Source organism: Peromyscus maniculatus, chromosome 7, assembly GCF_049852395.1.
Source record: "Peromyscus maniculatus bairdii isolate BWxNUB_F1_BW_parent chromosome 7, HU_Pman_BW_mat_3.1, whole genome shotgun sequence".
Taxonomy (NCBI): Eukaryota; Metazoa; Chordata; class Mammalia; order Rodentia; family Cricetidae; genus Peromyscus; species Peromyscus maniculatus.
The window spans coordinates 51,182,996-51,200,299 of record NC_134858.1 but is presented as its reverse complement, the minus strand read 5'-3'; the positions used below and the strand labels follow the sequence as shown (position 1 = coordinate 51,200,299).

General features: G+C 40.9%; 1 protein-coding gene across 1 annotated transcript in view; it reads left to right on the top strand.

Moving 5' to 3' along the window:
- Positions 1-15,733, top strand: part of Tnfaip8l3 (TNF alpha induced protein 8 like 3) — a 34,058-nt gene extending 18,325 nt beyond the window's left edge. The window contains exon 2 of the mRNA XM_016004717.3: positions 13,318-15,733. Within this exon, the coding sequence (XP_015860203.3) occupies positions 13,318-13,880 (563 nt within the window). The 3' untranslated portion in view covers positions 13,881-15,733. The remainder of the gene's footprint in view (positions 1-13,317) is intronic.
- The last annotated feature ends 1,571 nt before the right edge of the window (positions 15,734-17,304 follow it).

Below are 17,304 nucleotides of genomic sequence, written 5' to 3'. Positions count from 1 at the left end.
ATTCCACAGGTTGAGAGGATGGCTCATGTGTGTGTGTTCAGATATGCTGCATAGGTGTATATATGTATAAATACACACATTCTAAGGATGTTAAGGATATTTTTGACCACTACTGCCTCTTTAAAAATGAATAAATAAAAAATGGAGTTCTCAAGACCCTTACTTTAGCCAAGCCTAGGTAAGAGAAAACTCTAAGTATTTTTAAATTGTCATTTTGAAAACCTACTTTGAGGTTTATGTAAGACACCTTAGAATTTACATATCATCTTAATATGTTGCCCCATAGTGATATATATATATATATTTAAAAATAGTCATCTCTATTTTTATATTATTTTATAATAATAGTAAAAAATGTCAAACATTTTATCCTACTTTTGATGCTTCAAAAACATTAATAAAAGGTAAATACTTTTTCTAACAAAAATCCATTTCAAGCTATATGTTATAACATAATCTTTAACAAGTAACTGATTTAAATTTGATTAAGAAAACAAGAACTATTACGCACTTTACCTATGTTTATAATTATTGGATAGCTAAGACACCATATGTTTTGTTTCAGATACAGTCTCCTGAGTTTTCATTTAAAATTACCTCATTAAAATTGTTTTCTAAATTTTGTAATAATAATGTGATTAAAAAGCATGTTATAAACAGTTATGTAAAAATAAATATGGGTGTGTAACTAAGTTAAAAATAGTATAAAGGCTATAAAATTTTTGAAGGTTAATTCAATACCCTGAGATAAAATTAATGCCTGTTTTTCTTTTTTTTTTCAAAATTTTTTTCTTTTTCTTTTTCTTTTTTTTGTTTTTGTTTTTTTGAGACAGGGTTTCTCTGTGTAACAGCCCTGGCTGTCCTGAAACTTGCTTTGTAAACCAGGCTGGCCTCAAACTCACAGAAATCCACCTGCCTCTACCTCCTAAGTGCTGGGATTAAAGGCATTCACCACCACCCCACCCCCTGGCTTTTTCTAAAAATAATTTATTAATTTTTACTTAATGTGCACTGGTGTTTTGCCTCCATGTATGTCTATGTGAAGGTGTCAGATCTTGGAGTTATAGACAGTTGTGAGCTGCCATGTGGGTGCTGGGAATTGAACATTCCAGGTCCTCTGGAAGAATAGTCTTAACCACTGAGCCATCTCTCCAGCTCGCCTGTTTTTCTATAATAATCTTTTCTTAAATATTAAATTGTTCTTCGTCTCCTTTTGCCAAATGAACATTTAAGAGCTGTGATTAAATATGTTTTCTTATTGGACAAAGCCTTTGCTTTTTGAATAGTCAGTCTTTGCCTTAAATATATAAAAAATCTTGTTTAGAAAGCAATGCCCCCTTAGAACAGTCCTATTGAGTCACATAGTGATTTTAACACTTGTTCTAATGGACAGATATTTAAATCTGTTTATAAAATCTGGTCTTTTAGATGAACCCATAACACATAGTATTATAAAAGACTTTGGGCTATGCTAACTAGAGCTTAAATTAGTTAGAGATTTCTTCTAAGTATTAAAAACAGATGATTTGGTCAACTAAAAGAAAAAAAAGGACATCCCATCAAAGACTCCTCTCTGATTTAAAGATGAGGACTGTGCCAGGTACTTGCACCTCACTCCTAGGAGGGCTGCAAACATTCCCACATCCACTGACAGCAAACATTTTTCTCACCTTTTATATTTCTCTCTCTGTGTCTCTGTGTCTCTGTGTCTGTCTGTCTCTCTCTCTCTCTCTCTCTCTCTCTCTCTCTCTCTCTCTCTCTCTCTCTCTCTGTTTTGTTTTGTTTTTTGAGACAGGGTTTCACTGTGTAACAGCTCTGGCTGTCCTGGAACTCACTCTGTAGGCCAGGCTGACCTCAAACTCACAGAGATCCACCTGCCTCTATCTCCCAAGTGTTGGGTTAAAAGGCATGTGCCAACACCACCCAGCAACCTTTTGTATTTCTTAAATACTTTTGTAATTAGATTTTAAAAATTGTTTATGACATCTAATATTACACCTAGTATATTTGAAATTGATAAAACACTAGTCTTGGTTTTAATGAGGGTACAAATGAAAATATCATGGTCTTACATTTGACCATACCTTTTTGTTATGACTGTTTGGTTACACTAAACCTTATATGAAACTAATGTTTGAAAGATTCAAATGTTTTCATTGTCTATATATGTCAGTATATTTGGGTAAAGCAAAAAAAAAAAATCTAGGTTTCAAGTTAAACTTTAACTCTGCTAGAGATACCTAAAGATTTCAGTTAGTTTTTCTTATCCAAATTATACAAAAGACATCAGTGTCTAATAACAACATTCATGATGTTTTATACCTTAAGTACTAAGCTTTTTGCTCTTAATTAGCATCTAAAATGTTCTATAATGTAATTAATCTTGCTTTAAAAACTAAACAATATTTGTATTCAATAATAAAAAATACTACAGTAGTGAGTTCTTTAAAAGTCTCATATCTAACCATTTAAATACAAGTAAGATAGTTCATAGATTACAAGTAACTATAAATATAGGGAGAACTATATAGTCAATCTCACTAAAATATATATAAATTCTGGTTATTTTATATGTTTGATTCATCCATAAACTTCACTCCATTGGGCCAAACTATGTTCTTGATTACTTAATTTTAGGTATAATAATCTGTCACATATGTTATGTCAGATGCAGAGGGTATAGAAATAATTCAGATCCAAACCACAATGGCTAATAGTTTTGATATGATCCAAGGGTTTCATTCTTAATTGCCTTTACCAGCTATTCCTCTCTGCCGAAGACTGCTGTCTTGTCCGCTACTCAGTCTCATTAGCATCAGATCCCAGGAATGAGCCTCCCTAACCATGAGGGACCGTAATGTTTAATAAATAATATGTGACCTTGCATGCACAAAGTGCATTGTCTAACAAGTGTGAACACAGTCTCCCGAAGAAGCTGTGTCTGCAGAGACCGATTGGCTGATCAGATGTCAGTGCTGTGGAGGGGCGGGCATGATGCAGGTGCAAAGGTTAGCTACCCTAGCTTAGGCTAGTTCTAGCCCTCCAGAACAGCCATTCCTTGCCCACCTCTGTGTCAGAACTAAGTCTGTGACTAATAAATTAAAACCTTTTGGAACCAATTAATTTAGCAGACTACTAGCTTCCACGAACCAAAAACTAAGAATGCCATCTGACAGCATCTTGGGCTCGTGGAAAGCTTCCCCATCTTGCTCCAACGTTCTCTCTGATGTCTCTGTGGATTTGTTACAAAAACAGAAGTGAAGGAATGCAGAACCCACATCTAACAGGATTGACCTGTCAAATAACACAGGGAAACTCACCAAGAAGCTTGAAGATAGGTCTCAGCATAAATCCCCAGGAATATCGTTGAGGGTCTGCAGACATACGTTCATTTGATTTAACAGTCTGAGGAGTTCCCCTGATCTATGGGAATCTCAGTGAGGGCCAAACTGAGATTCTGGGCTTTAAGGCTGGAAGGAATTTGGGGACTGGTTTGTATGATAAAGACACTTCACTGTGAGCACAAAAAGCTATTCAAGGAAAACTCTAGGATGAGCAAAGTCCGAGACAGGTGAGTGGCAGTAACTTAAGAATTTAGCCTGAGTTTCAATAGCTGCTCTAAAAAGACTTTTAATTTTCTGTTTTAGCATCTCATTTAGCTCATATGTATTTTTAATAGCTCATTTTTAAATATATACATAATGAATTACCAATTTTATCAGTTAACATAGCAGAACACTAGCTTCCATCAACCCTAGAGCTCAGAATGTCATCACACAGCACCCTGTGCCTATAAAATAGCTCCCCGCATCTCACTGTACCCACCTCTCTGGTGTGCTCACCAATATATTTAAACCTGCCTTGGTTTATGACTTTCTTTGTTTTGCAAAACTATAAAAACTTCATGAAAACCACAGCAGACATCATATCTTATGGGAAAAGTGTAGAGGTCATCCTTTTGAAGTTAGGAATGAGACAGAAATGCCCAATAATTCTTATTTCCCAAGACCACACTGGTGGATGTTCCTACCATTGTAATAAAGCAATAAAACAACAAATAAAGAAGAAAACACGGGGAGAAGATGACAATTTGTGTAGGCATCGTTGGCTACATCACAATATCCAAGAGATGTGTCGTAAAATCTTCTAGAACTAAAGCAGAGCCCAACAAGCTAAATCATGGAGAAGCAGAAGTGAGGTCATCATCTTCCATGTGGAAACTTCATATCCAGTAAACACTATTCTCTCACCATTTGGTCAGATCTTTTCTGTCCTCTGATAATATAGCTTATAGTTCACTTTGTGATTATTAGTGTGTGTGAGAGAGAGGGGGGAGGGAGGGAGGAGAGGGAGGAGGCTTGTGTGTATCACAGTACATGTGCAGAGGTCAGAGAACAACTTCCTAGTTCTCCACTTCCACACAACTTCTGGGGATGAAACGCAGGTCATCAGCTTGTACAACTATCTTGCTGGCCCTTTCTTACGGTTAACTACATGGCTGTTAATGGTTGGGTTCGTCTGTATTTATCTCCAAGTGACCTAGCTTGCTGAACTCTCGTTAGTTCTAATAGAATTTATGCATTTGAGCAAAGACTTGAAAGTTCATATAGGAAGGAAAAGAATAGTTAAGACAGTTACTGAGCAGAATAAAGTACTTACCCACTGTGTGATTAAAATGTGTGCCATTAAGATGTGATATTGTTATTGAAATGCACCAACAGACTGAAGAACACACTAAAAAAAAATTCAGAAATATGGAAACTTGATACAACCAAAAGAACCCTGACAGATCGATAGCAGAAAGGATGTGCTAGTTAACCAAAAGAATAAATTGTGTGGAGGCAAATAATCCAAACCTCATAGGATATGCACAGATATCCTCCAGGTGGGTTGAAGGCCTAAACGAGGAAAGCAGATGCTTAACATTCTAGAAAATAGAAGAGTCTTCATTACTTCATGGCAGGAAAGGCATTTATAAAAATCAGATTAAAAAAATCAAGGGAATGATCGGCCTATGTATGTTAACATTTTAGTCTTCTGTATACCAATGGCTGAGAGCTATGCATGTTAAAAACAAAATACCACTTTTTGTGCTATTCAGGTAGATAAAAATTAAAGAAGTGGGCTATTGATGAGGAAGTTTCACCTAAGGAACTCACTACTGATGGGAGTGAAGATTAGTGCAGGCTCCTTGGAGAGCAATCGGCATCACTTCTGCCGGGACTTGGCAGGCAGGTTCCAGATGTAGAATCTGCAGACTGCGGTGTGTGCGCAGGAGGTGTAATGAATTTAAATGTCCAGCAAAGGAAATATGCAGACAGAGTCACCTAGGTAAAGCTTGAAAGCACGATGTTGAATGAAATGTTTCTGAAGGGCTTATGTGACACCTTTTATGGAAAGTTTAGAATCATTCATCTACAAACACTAGAGATCAGAGATCAGTCTCCAGAATAGATAAGATTCAAGGGGAGAGTAGCAGGAGAGAAGTGTAGCTAGAGTTTTCCTGCCTGGCCCACAGTCAGGACAAATCTCTCACCCGCCAGTCCCACAGCTGCTCAGACCCAACCAAGTAAACACAGAGACTTATATTGCTTACAAACTGTATGGCCGTGGCAGGCTTCTTGCTAACTGTTCTTATCTCTTATATTAATCCATTTCTATAAATCTGTATCGTGCCATGTGGCTCGTGGCTTACCGGCATCTTCACATGCTATCTATCCTGGCAGCAGCTAGCAGTGACTTCTTCTGCTTTCCTGTTCTTTCTTTTCTCCTCTCTGTTAGTCCCACCTATACTTCCTGCCTAGCCACTAGCCAATCAGTGTTTTATTTATTGACCAATCAGAGCAACACATTTGCCATACAGAACATCCCACAGCAGAGAAGTTGAAAACAAAAAGAATTTCACTTCCCTCTGTCTTATTATCTGAGGACAAAATATTAAGAACTGTTCTTGCCAGGTAAAGTGCTCGCCTCACTATGACCTGAGTTAAATCCCCAGAAGTTATATATAAAGGTGGAGGAGAGAACAGACGACACAAAGTTGACCTCTGACCTCCGCAGGTAGGCTTTGGCACATGTACATACCCACAACCCCACATCACACATACTCAATAACAATACATTTTTAAAATAATTTTTCAAGAACTGTTTTTTCTGTATATTGGCCATATAAATGTTATATTTTCTTCTATTTTATCTATATGCTTGAAATGCTTTGTGGATTGAAAAGTTTGTTGTATTGTTTGTGTGTGCATCTGTGCATGTCTGTGTGAGAGTGTGTGTGTGCCCATGGAGGCCAGGCGAGAGTGTCTGGTCCGTTGGAGCTGGAGTTACAGGTGTTTGTGAGCAGCTGATGCGGGGATGGGGATCTGAACTCGGGTCCTCTGACAAAGCAGTGAGCACTCTTAACCACTGAGCCATCTCTCCAGCCCCTGTTTTTGAAAAACTAATTTTCCTGAGGGAGATAAAACCTGATCAGTCTTTATTTTAAAGTGGGCAGTAATTCAAAAAAGCATTTAAACTAATTGGTTTATCACTCGTGCATGGAAGTTTAGTACATGTTGAAATGTGTGCCTGGTGGGGGTGAAGTGCCGGGCAGTGGGGCAGAGTGCAGAACCCAGCTCGGCTACCGCCTGCATGGTGGATTCAGAGAAGCAACCCTACTTTCCCTTGTGTTGGCTTCCCTGAGAGTAAAATGCTGCTGCTGTTGTGTATATCATAGAATTGCTGGGAGAATATGATCAGTTATATGCATAAAGTACTCCAATCAGCAAGACCACCCTATCCAGAGAGGTTGCCTCGGCTCTGTGTAAAGGAAGTGTGTAAGTAGACGCTGGCTTTTACTGATGCTCTTCTGTGGTATGAACGTCTCTCTCGGCTCATCAGAATCAGCCTGTCAAATTGGAAATGAGTCATTCTCTAATGACTTCGTAAATATCTGCTTCGGATAGTTCTGGCAAAGGAAAGTGATCAGGTTCTCATTTACTTTGCAGAGCTAACTATGAAATCAATCAGAAAAACAAAATCCATACATAACTCTGTTAAAACAGACATAGTTCTGCCCAAAAACTGAAAACTAGGCTGGGTGGTAGTGGCGCATACCTTTAATCCCAGCACTCAGAAGACAAAGCCAGGCAGATCTCTGTGAGTTCAAGGTCACCCTGGTCTACAGAGCAAGATCCAGGACAGGTACCAAAGTTACACAGAGAAATTCTGTCTCGCAAAAATGAAAACAACAACAAAAAAACCCACAACAACCAAAAAAAAAAATCCTGAAAACTGTATCTATCTTTAGCTTATGGTAAATGTGGTGTCATTCTTGTCATAATGCTGTCCTTTTTCTTTTTCTTTTTTTTTTTTTTTTTTTTTTTTTTTTTAAAGATTTATTTATTTATTATGTATACGAAAGAGGGTGCCAGATCTCATTACAGATGGTTGTGAGCCACCATGTGGGTGCTGGGAATTGAACTCAGGACCTCTGGAAGAGCAGTCAGTGCTCTTAACCTCTGAGCCATCTCTCCAGCCCCTTTTTTTTTTTTTTTTTTGGTTTTTCAAGACAGGGTTTCTCTGTGTAGCTTTGTGCCTTTCCTGGAACTCACTTGGTAGCCCAGGCTGGCCTCGAACTCACAGAGATCCGCCTGGCTCTGCCTCCTGAGTGCTGGGATTAAAGGTGTGTGCCACCAACGCCCGGCCTGTCCTTTTTCTATTAACTGATGAGTGTTAGCTTTCCAAGCTAAATTGAGATTTAAATTGAGGTCCATTTAATGTTTCACATGGGTAAGAAGTGAAGAGACACCATGACCAAAGCAGCCTATAAAAGCAAGTATTTAATGGGAGGCTTGCGGCTTGCTTACTGTTTCAGAGGCGAGTCCCTGATGATCCTAGCAAGTAGCGCAGTGACAGGCAGGTGGGCGGGGCCCTGGAGTGCAAAGGCTTTGTTCAGAGTCTTGTGATCTCGGGCCCTGGAGCTCTGCTGCTGACTAGCCACACGTCTTTGAATGAACTGCTGCAGTCCACTCTGCCTCAGTTTCTTACTTTATGAGCTGGAGCACCCAGGCCTTCTCTTGCAGGACTGTAGTGATCAGATACATGGTGCACTGCCCCTCAGGTACAGAATCACGAGTCGAGTTACAGATTGCTCAGTGGAGGTTGGTGGTTAGCTGGGGATGGGTAAGAAAAGACATGGTAATAAACGAAAACTTCGACAGCTGTCTCTGCCAGAATCTCTTCATTTCACCTAAAATGATAGATATTGGGGGGAAAGGCCAAACAAGCCCCACACCACCCCCAAAAATGGCTATAGTTACAGATATCTGACTTCTTATCAGATTATCTCAGATCTTTGCTTTTCCCTTTAAAACGTGTCTGTGGAAGAGCTCTTGCCAAGAGGAGACCAGTCATCCACGCTGCCTTCTCCCCTCTGCTCATATGTACTCACATGCTAAAAGCGTAGCTCCTGGACTTTGGATCCATGTCTTGCAGACAAGAAACTTTTTGAGCTCTCTGCGGAAGGAAGTGGAAGTTCAGAGCTGTTTATGAGCATGTCCTGCCCAAAAAAAACATGGTCATGTTGCCTGGTCCCTGGACTAAAATATGAGTGACTGGTGAGCAGAAACGTGAGCTCTTCTGAGCTCCTCCACCTGGGTCTTGCCTTCTCCATGGCCGGGGTCTTGCCCCCCACCTTCCTTGTACACTTGACTCCCTGCCTTAACAGATGGGCTCCCCAAACAACACACACTGCTCCCACCCAGATACCATGTCCATTTATAACTTCTCCTTAACAGTCGCAGTTAATTTTTCCTCTGCTGTCATCTTGGGCTGTCAATAGAAATAGAGTGATGCTGTTTGCTTGCTCTTACAAAGATGTTAATATGTCTCTCTGCACGTCTGTGCAAGTTCCGCTCACTTTTTAGAGACGCAACAGGGGTAGAGAATTAGAGTCCTGTGATGATGATGATGAGGAGGAGGAGGATAGAATAGCTGTGCTCTGGCCCCTCCACCCCCACAGCCTGGTGATGCTCAAGAGCACTTTCCTGAGCTCTGGTGAAAGCTCAAGGTCTGGTGTCTTTTATAACCATCATTTACTTCACCTCTCTCCCGGAGTTCATTACCTTAGTCTCACAAGGCTCCGCTGCCTCTTTCCTGCCCACTCACCAAGCTTGGTGAGACTTGCCTGCTCTTTGTCACTATGGCATGCCATTTCACCATCTGGGAGAGCTTCGTGTTTTCCGGAACTATGGAAGCATCACTTGGGCTCTGACTGAGCACTGTTTTGAAAGCAGCAACTCAGCATGGCTGCAGGCCTCTCCCACGCACTCAGGTGTCCACGTAGAGCATCTTTGGTGTTCTCTCTCTAGACTCATAAACTCCCATGACCTCACTGTAGTTACAAATCCCCAGGCCTAATAAATGGTCCCTTGCCCTTAATGGCTAGATAATGGGAACCTTCATCCAGAGGCAATTAAGGGGGTTATCTGTGGTGGTAATGCGTTCCCCAAAATATTGTGTACCTTAATAAACTTATCTGGGGTCAGAGAACAGAAAAGCCACTAGTTCAGCAGTGATAGCACACGCCTTTAATCCTAGCATTCCAGAGGCAGAAATCCCTCTGGGATCTCTGTGAGTTCAAGGCCACATTGGAAACAGCCAAGCATGGTGACTCACGCCTTTAATCCCAGAGAGTGGTGGTAGAAAGCAGAAAGATATATAAGGCGTGAGGACCAGAAACTAGAAGCATTTGGCTGGTTCAGCATTTGCCTGGTTAAGCATTCAGGCTTTTAAGCAGCAGTTCAGCTGAGAGCCATTGGGATGAGGACACAGAAGCTTCCAGTCTGAGGAAACAGGACCAGCTGAGGAATTGGCAAGGTGAGATAGCTGTGGCTTGTTCTGTCTCTCTGATCTACCAGCATTGACCCCAATAACTGGCCTCGGGTTTGATTTTATTAATAAGAACTTTTAAGATTCCTGCTACAGTTATCCACCGCCAAAAGCACTTTCCTAAGGTGTTCAGATAGGAATGAAAAAAAAAGTTGTGTCAATACCCCTATTCTGGATATCTTAGTGTTTCCCACTAGCCATAGTGAAGCTCGCTTTCCTCATCAGCTTGCCCATGACTTTGGCTCCCAAAACTTGACTCATGGTCTTCCTTCTAGTCTACAGTGTCTCTTCCTGGTATATTACCAACATGGTTCCTCTATAGAATGCTAATATGGAAGTATGAATAGAAAAAGTCAGAATTTCCGTGTGCAAAATGTCTCTGAATAGGACTGTGCCCTGGGGTGCACACTCCCTTAAATCGTTAGTAGCGTTGTGGATCTCCTTCCCCATAGAGCTCTGGGAGTTGTGAAAGTGTCCTGTTGTCCTGATTGTCTTGATGTGACTTCTACTAATCCTTTGCACTGTTTCCCATAATGCATCCCACAGGGTGTGTTTTACAGTTACATGTACATGTGTGTGTGGGTATGTGTGCCTAGTAAATTTGTGATTGGGTGACTAAACAAAACCATGGAATTATCTTTCCTGCAGGACTTCCTGAAGCCTTGACAATAGCTTATGTATTAATCATCAAGAGCAAAGATACCTGGTCATCTGAACCTCACTAAAGTGATCACAGAGCCCTTCCTCCCAGGGCATCTAAAGGATGAGCTGTGGGGGGCATTTATGTTGGGGCACATTCATGATCACTTTGAATGCAAAAAATCTGTGGTCATGTGGGAATCTACTTGGTGATATGGCTTTTGGGGTTTTTTATTAATTTTTTTATTTATTATACATACCAACCACAGTTTCCCCTCCCCCCTCTCCTCCTACTCCCTCCCCCCACCTCTTTTCTTACCTCCCCCACCCACTCCTCAGAAGGGTAAGGCCTCCTATGGGAGTCAACAAAGCATGGCATACCAAGCTAAGGCAGGACCAAGCTCCTCCCCGCTGCATCCCACCATAGGGGAGTGGGTCTTGCAGGTTACAGTGTCTATTGGGTGGTGGCGCTGGTGGAACAGCCAGCCAGCAGGACTTTTACCTCAGCTTTTTGTTCTGTTTTGTTTCTTTTCCTGCTGGTTTTGATGGCTCCTTCTGCTCCAGACTTGTGATCTTTAAGTGTTTGGAGATTTTCAGATTCCTACCTTTCTTGAGTTCTCAGAATAGAGGTTTGTAAATCCTGTTTATTTTCAGATAAATAATTCTTATATTTTTGGTCGTGAGCCTAGCCTTTAATGGCTGAGCTATCCCTCCAGACCCAGATAAATAATTCTTATTCAAGAGAGATGACCAGAAGCGTCAGGGAAGCCACCCAGGGGCTTGGTATCATGGTGGAAGTAGATAAGTTCAAGGCTTCGTTCCACCCACCTGAGTTAGCTTACTGTCCCCTTAACAATTCACCGTAAATGGAGAGACTTATTTGGGTCACAGGGATTTGGGAGGGTGTAAGGAAGAATGCTTCATCTTGCATTTTTAGCCTCCTCGGTGCCCCCAGATCCCTTGGCTCATGTCCTCGCCTCCATGTGCAGAGGCAGCAGTTACCCCAGCCTCTGTTCCTGGTCTCACACCTTCTCCTTTGCTCCCTTCCCCCCTCAGACCTCATACACATTCATTTGCTGGGGAGATAGGGGAGGCTAAGGCATGCTGATCCTCCTTCTTTCTCTTGTTCAATCTTGGCGTTTCCTCCTAGAGAGACGTTTAAAGGAACTTGTACCTCCGCAGTGGAGAACCTTCCCAGACAGACAAACAGCCAATCTGAAACTCACATCTTTTAGTGTGATACATCTTTTAATCAAAGTACCTTAACCCACTATTCCACATGTCATTTAGTTTTTAAAGATTAATAAATATTCAGCCCAGACTAGCCTTGGCATGCGTACTGTGCCCTGACAGAAGAAAATTATCAATCTATGGAGGCTTATTATCACCAGAAAAATATTCCTTAAATTTTGATTTACTTACACACTTTGGTTGCCGGTAATTATGATGGATTAACCAGGTGTTTTCAAGCATTAAGAATGTACATGAAATTAAAGTTCTGTGGGTGATCCAAGTATGGTAGCCCATTCTTAAAATCCCACCACCAAAGAGGTAGAAATGGGATATTGCAAGGTCAAAGCCAGCTTGGGCTACATAGGCCAGCTGTAGACTTTATAGAGTATTTCAACAAATTCAAGACAGACTTATGTAGACATTGTGTTATAGGATTAAAAAAACACATATATTCTCCTTCATTCACAAAGTGGAAAAGAACAAAACAAGTTGGCTGTGGTTTTCCTAAATTTCATTCAGTGTCCTAGTCATACAAAGCATGTTTAATTTGTCATTTGTAATTTGTGTTTCCCACACAGTGCCATTCTATGCCCTTGAGAATCAGTGACCTTGGCATAGAGACACACATCTGTCACCCCAACACTTCAGAGGCAGAGGCAGGAGGATCCAGAGTTCAAATCTAGCTTGTGCTACATAAGAAGTTTCCAGACCAGCCTGAGCTACATATCGAAACCCTGTGTCTTTGTGATTTTTTGGGGGGGGGGGGTATTTTTTTTTTCTGGTGCTGTGTACCATGCCCAGGGCCTTGTGTTTGCTGAGGAAGTACCCTCCCACTAAGCTGAATCCCCACCCCTGTGAGACCCCATCTCAAAAATAAAAATGAACAACTAAATAAGTAAATAAATGACCAGCAAGTAAACATGGGTTGGGTAACATTTCTTAACAGAGCTCTTTTGACTTTCTTTCAAATTCCTGACATCTGTTCTGTAAGTTGTACATGCAGGTAATGAATAACAGCTACAGCACAACAGCTTCCTGGCATCTGGAGCATGCCACAGTTTCCAAGACCTTGAAAGTGAAAATGTATATATACATTGTCCCTAGACATGTCCTATAGTCTGGGCATCATGCAATACTTCTTATGTAAGTGGCAAAACTGAATGGTTTCCATGGTGCCAGTGGCTGTAGGGAAACCTTTGGTAAGTAGTAGAGTTAGAAAGGAGTTGACTCCCACAAACTGTCCTGTAACCACAACACACGTGCCCACACATGTGCGTGCACGCACACACACACACACACACACACACACACACACACACACACACACGCATGCACAACACAAATAAATGTAATTTAAAATTAATAAAAATGTTGGTGACCAGGGCATGGTGACACATACCTATAATCTAAGCACTTGGGAAAATCTGGGGTGGAGTTCAGTGAGGTGGTTGTGGATATAGACATTAGTTTTTGTTCTAAGGATGTAAGTTCAACTTAATGTGTTTTACTTGTAAAAAAATAATAATAACAGTTCTCATATTCCTGCATTTGTTTATTTCTTTGCCATAGGTCCTAATGTGTTTAGCTCAAAGAGTCTTGCCCTTCAAGCCCAGAAGAAGATCCTGAGCAAAATAGCCAGCAAGACTGTAGCCAACATGCTGATTGATGACACCAGCAGTGAAATCTTTGATGAGCTGTACAAAGTCACCGAAGAGCACACCCATAACAAGAAGGAGGCCCACAAGATCATGAAAGACGCGATCAAGGTGGCCATCAAAATCGGTATCCTCTACCGGAACAAGCAGTTCAGTCAAGAGGAGGTTGTGATTGTGGAGAAACTCCGGAAGAAGCTGAACCAGACTGCCATGACCATGGTCAGTTTCTATGAAGTAGACTACACCTTCGACACAAACGTGCTGTCTCAGCTGCTGCATGAGTGCCAGGCCCTGGTCCATGAGCTGGTGCAGCGACATTTGACACCCAGGAGCCATGGACGCATCAACCATGTCTTCAACCACTTCGCTGATGTGCAGTTCCTTTCTACTCTCTATGGTCCTCATGGAAACTGCAGGCCCAATCTCAAGAGGATTTGTGAAGGAATCAATAAACTGTTGGATGAGAAGATCCTCTGACCGGCTTCTCTTCTCCTGGACTTTGCTGCTTCGAAGTTAAAACATCCAACCTGGTCCAGTGAGAATCAAGCAGCAACCCTTGTCCAAGATGCTCCAGTTATGTCCTCTTCATCCTTCTGATGCCGATTCTAACCCGGACTTAGTGTGTTGACTCCCTGTGCACAGGCATGAGGTCTCGAGTCTAAATGAACTATGTTTGCAAGCCCAAAGAATAGTCAACTGTTCTAAGCAGGGAGCCTGCTTTGCTCACTACCGTGAGCTCAGTTCACCTTAAAGTGGAAGGCATCCTGGATTAGGACACAGAAGACACCGGCTTAGATATCAGCCCTGCCACTATGAACTCTTATCTTCTGTGTTCTGTAGACGTGATGCTTCCTGACTACCTCACAGGGCTGTTGTGGGGACTGAACGGGGCAGCTCACATGCACCGTTTTGAGAAACCGAGACCAGTGACTGTATATAATAAATAGATGGGGTATTAACTATTCATAATTGATGTGTTTGCTTGTTGTCAGTTGTCATGGCATATTAGTAATCACAGTACCAGAGAGGCTGGGGTATAAGAACTATGATTTTTTTTTTTGAGAGTCTGAACCACAGAATAGGGTTGAGGTAAACCTGGCCTATATAGGAAACTCTGAGGAAATGAAAATGGAAAAGGGGGAAAGGAGGGAAAAAATAGAAGAAAAGGAAAAGTTCCTTGCCACCTTTGAGAGAAATGAAAGTCAAGGTGACCTTGTCCCTTTACTCTGCACGTGGACTGAGGACACCTGTCCAGGGCCGCAGCGGTGACTCTCGGTTCAGGAAGAGCAGTGCTTTCGTTATTTCCTGGTTTCGTCTCCAGCTACATCTGTTCCACAGCCATTCCACTTCTCAGGCTGCGTGGACTCACTTCCTCACACATCTCCTCATTTCATTTCAAAGTCTTACGTGAGAAATGTTCCGTTTGGATGAGTAGTTCTCAGTTTCCCTAATGAGATGATGAATTCTGTTTTGTGGGGTGTGAGGGTTCTGCACTAAAATTTTATTTATAATTGGGCTGTAATATTTCTAAGGCTCTGTTGTGGTGTAAAACTTCAGTAGATGTATATATTGTATTATCAAATCGGTGTAATTAGCATATCTATCATAAATATTTATTTTTCCTGGCAGGATTATTCAGAACCCTCTCCTCTAGCTATTTAGTAATATGGAGCACATTATTATTAGCTCTAACGACCCTATTATGACACCAAACAGTAGAATTTTCCTATGTAGATGTGACTGTCAACTTCTCACGTCTCTTTCCTTCTCCCCTTCTCACTCTGTAGTAACGGACATTCTACTTTTCATTTCTTAGAGATCAACTTCTGAAGTATTTCATGTTTGTGAATTACACAGTGTTTGTTCAATGTCTGTCTCATTTCACTTCACATAAAGTTTTGTATTGCTGCAAATGTCAGAATTTTTTTTTACAATAAAAAAACATTCTGTTCTGTTCAAATGTCATTTCTTTCTTCTGCTGCTCATCTGCTGATGGTGCTTTGGGTCTTAGCTATTGCAAATATTGCTACTGTAGTAAACATGTTTTCAACATGGCTGTTCCATTTACTTTGCACATATACCCAGGAATGTGGTTTCTGGGTTAGGTGGTCATTTTATCCCTTCCCTCATAGGGAACAACCACTCTGTTTTCTGCAATGATTCTGCTTTGTATCTACAGCAACATTATATAAAATTTCCATTTCCTCCACATTCCTATCAAAACATGTCATCCTTTGTCTTTTGGGTATTATCATTGTATCCTCAGAGAAGCAAAATCTCACTTTGAGTTTGATGTGCATTTTCCTAATAATTATTTTAATCGTTTTTACAAATATTTTGGCTGTCCATATGCCTCTTTTTGAGAAATTTCTATTCTTACCTTTTCCCTTTTAAAACTTGGATTGTATTTTAATTGCTTTTGAGCAATTTGACGATGCTAATAGTGATGTAGCGTGAATGAATAGAGCTGTGCATGCTGTGGATGGCAGACCCAGAGAAGTAGAGCTGTCCAGTGACAATCTAAGTCAGTTCCAGATGTGGGACATTGAGCTACCGGATTTAATTTCCACTGTGTGACTTTGATTTTGCTTTGATTTGACTGTGCCTGTGCCCTAGTTCTTACCTCTTGGAATAAGAAATATGTAACTTGCTGTGATTTTAAAGGAGCCCAAACTTTGGGATTTTAGAGAGACTTTGGGTACTTTAAAAAGAGACTGAATTTTTAAACACTGTGGGACTTTAAAGGTTATACCATGCTTTATATTGTGATATTGATATTAAGATGAGATCTCAGGGATAAGCAAAGAAAGGAAAGGCTATGGATTAATAGTAATATTTTAGTATGTCAGTGTTTAGTGTGACAAAGGGTCTGTTGTCTCGGTTGAGTATCTGTCAACTTGACATAAGCTCGAGTTTTCTGGGAAGAAGGTTAACTATGGAGAAAATGCAAACATCGGGTTGTAGGCAGATCTCTATGGTGTTCTCCTGATCAGTGATTGATGTGGAAGGGCCCAGCTCACTGGAAATGGTGTCGTTCCTGGGTGGACCATCCGAGGTTGTATAAAGAATCAGACTGAGCAAGCCGTGGGGACCAAGCCAGTAAGCAGCCCCCCTCTGGGGCCTCTACCTTAGTTCCCACCTCCAGGGTCCTGCTCTGAGTTTGTACGCTTGATCACCTTCATGAAGGACTTTAATCTGCGAGGAGAAATAAACCCTTTCCTTCCCAAGTTGCTTTGGGTCAAGATATTCTATCACACCAGTAGAAAGCAAACCAAGATAACAGGATATGGAGCCCTTTGAGTACATCCTGAGTGTAACTTGAAATGTGCGCTGGTGGAACCTCCAGGCATCCTTTTATGTTCAGGATCTTGGTTGTCATGAGTCTTTTGTTTTTTTTTTTTTTCTGTAAAGAATTGCATTTAAATTTTGATAGGAATTGCATTCAATCTTTAAGTTGCCTTTTGTAGGATGGCTGCTTTTATAGTATCAGTCCTGCCAATCCACGAGCATGGGAGCTCTCTCCATCTCCCAGTATAATCCTCAATGTCCTTTTTCAGTGTCTTAAGGTTTTTATTGTACAAGTCTTTCACTTCCTTAGTTAGATTTATTCCATGATTAACGCTGTTGTAAACTTAATTGTTTCCCTGATTTCTTTCTCAGTGTGCTTGTCATTTGTGTAGAGAGAGGCTCTGTTTTTTTTTTATTAAGTGTTATTTTTGAATCCTGCTATTTTGTAACTGTGTTTATGAGGTGTGGGATATTTCTCATAGACTCTTCAGGGTTTTTTATGTACAGAATGGTATCATCTACAAATATGAATACTTTGAGTTCTTTGTATCCTTTTTATCGCCTTCACTTGTCATATTAAGCTAAGGAAGACTTCCAGTATTATATTGACTAG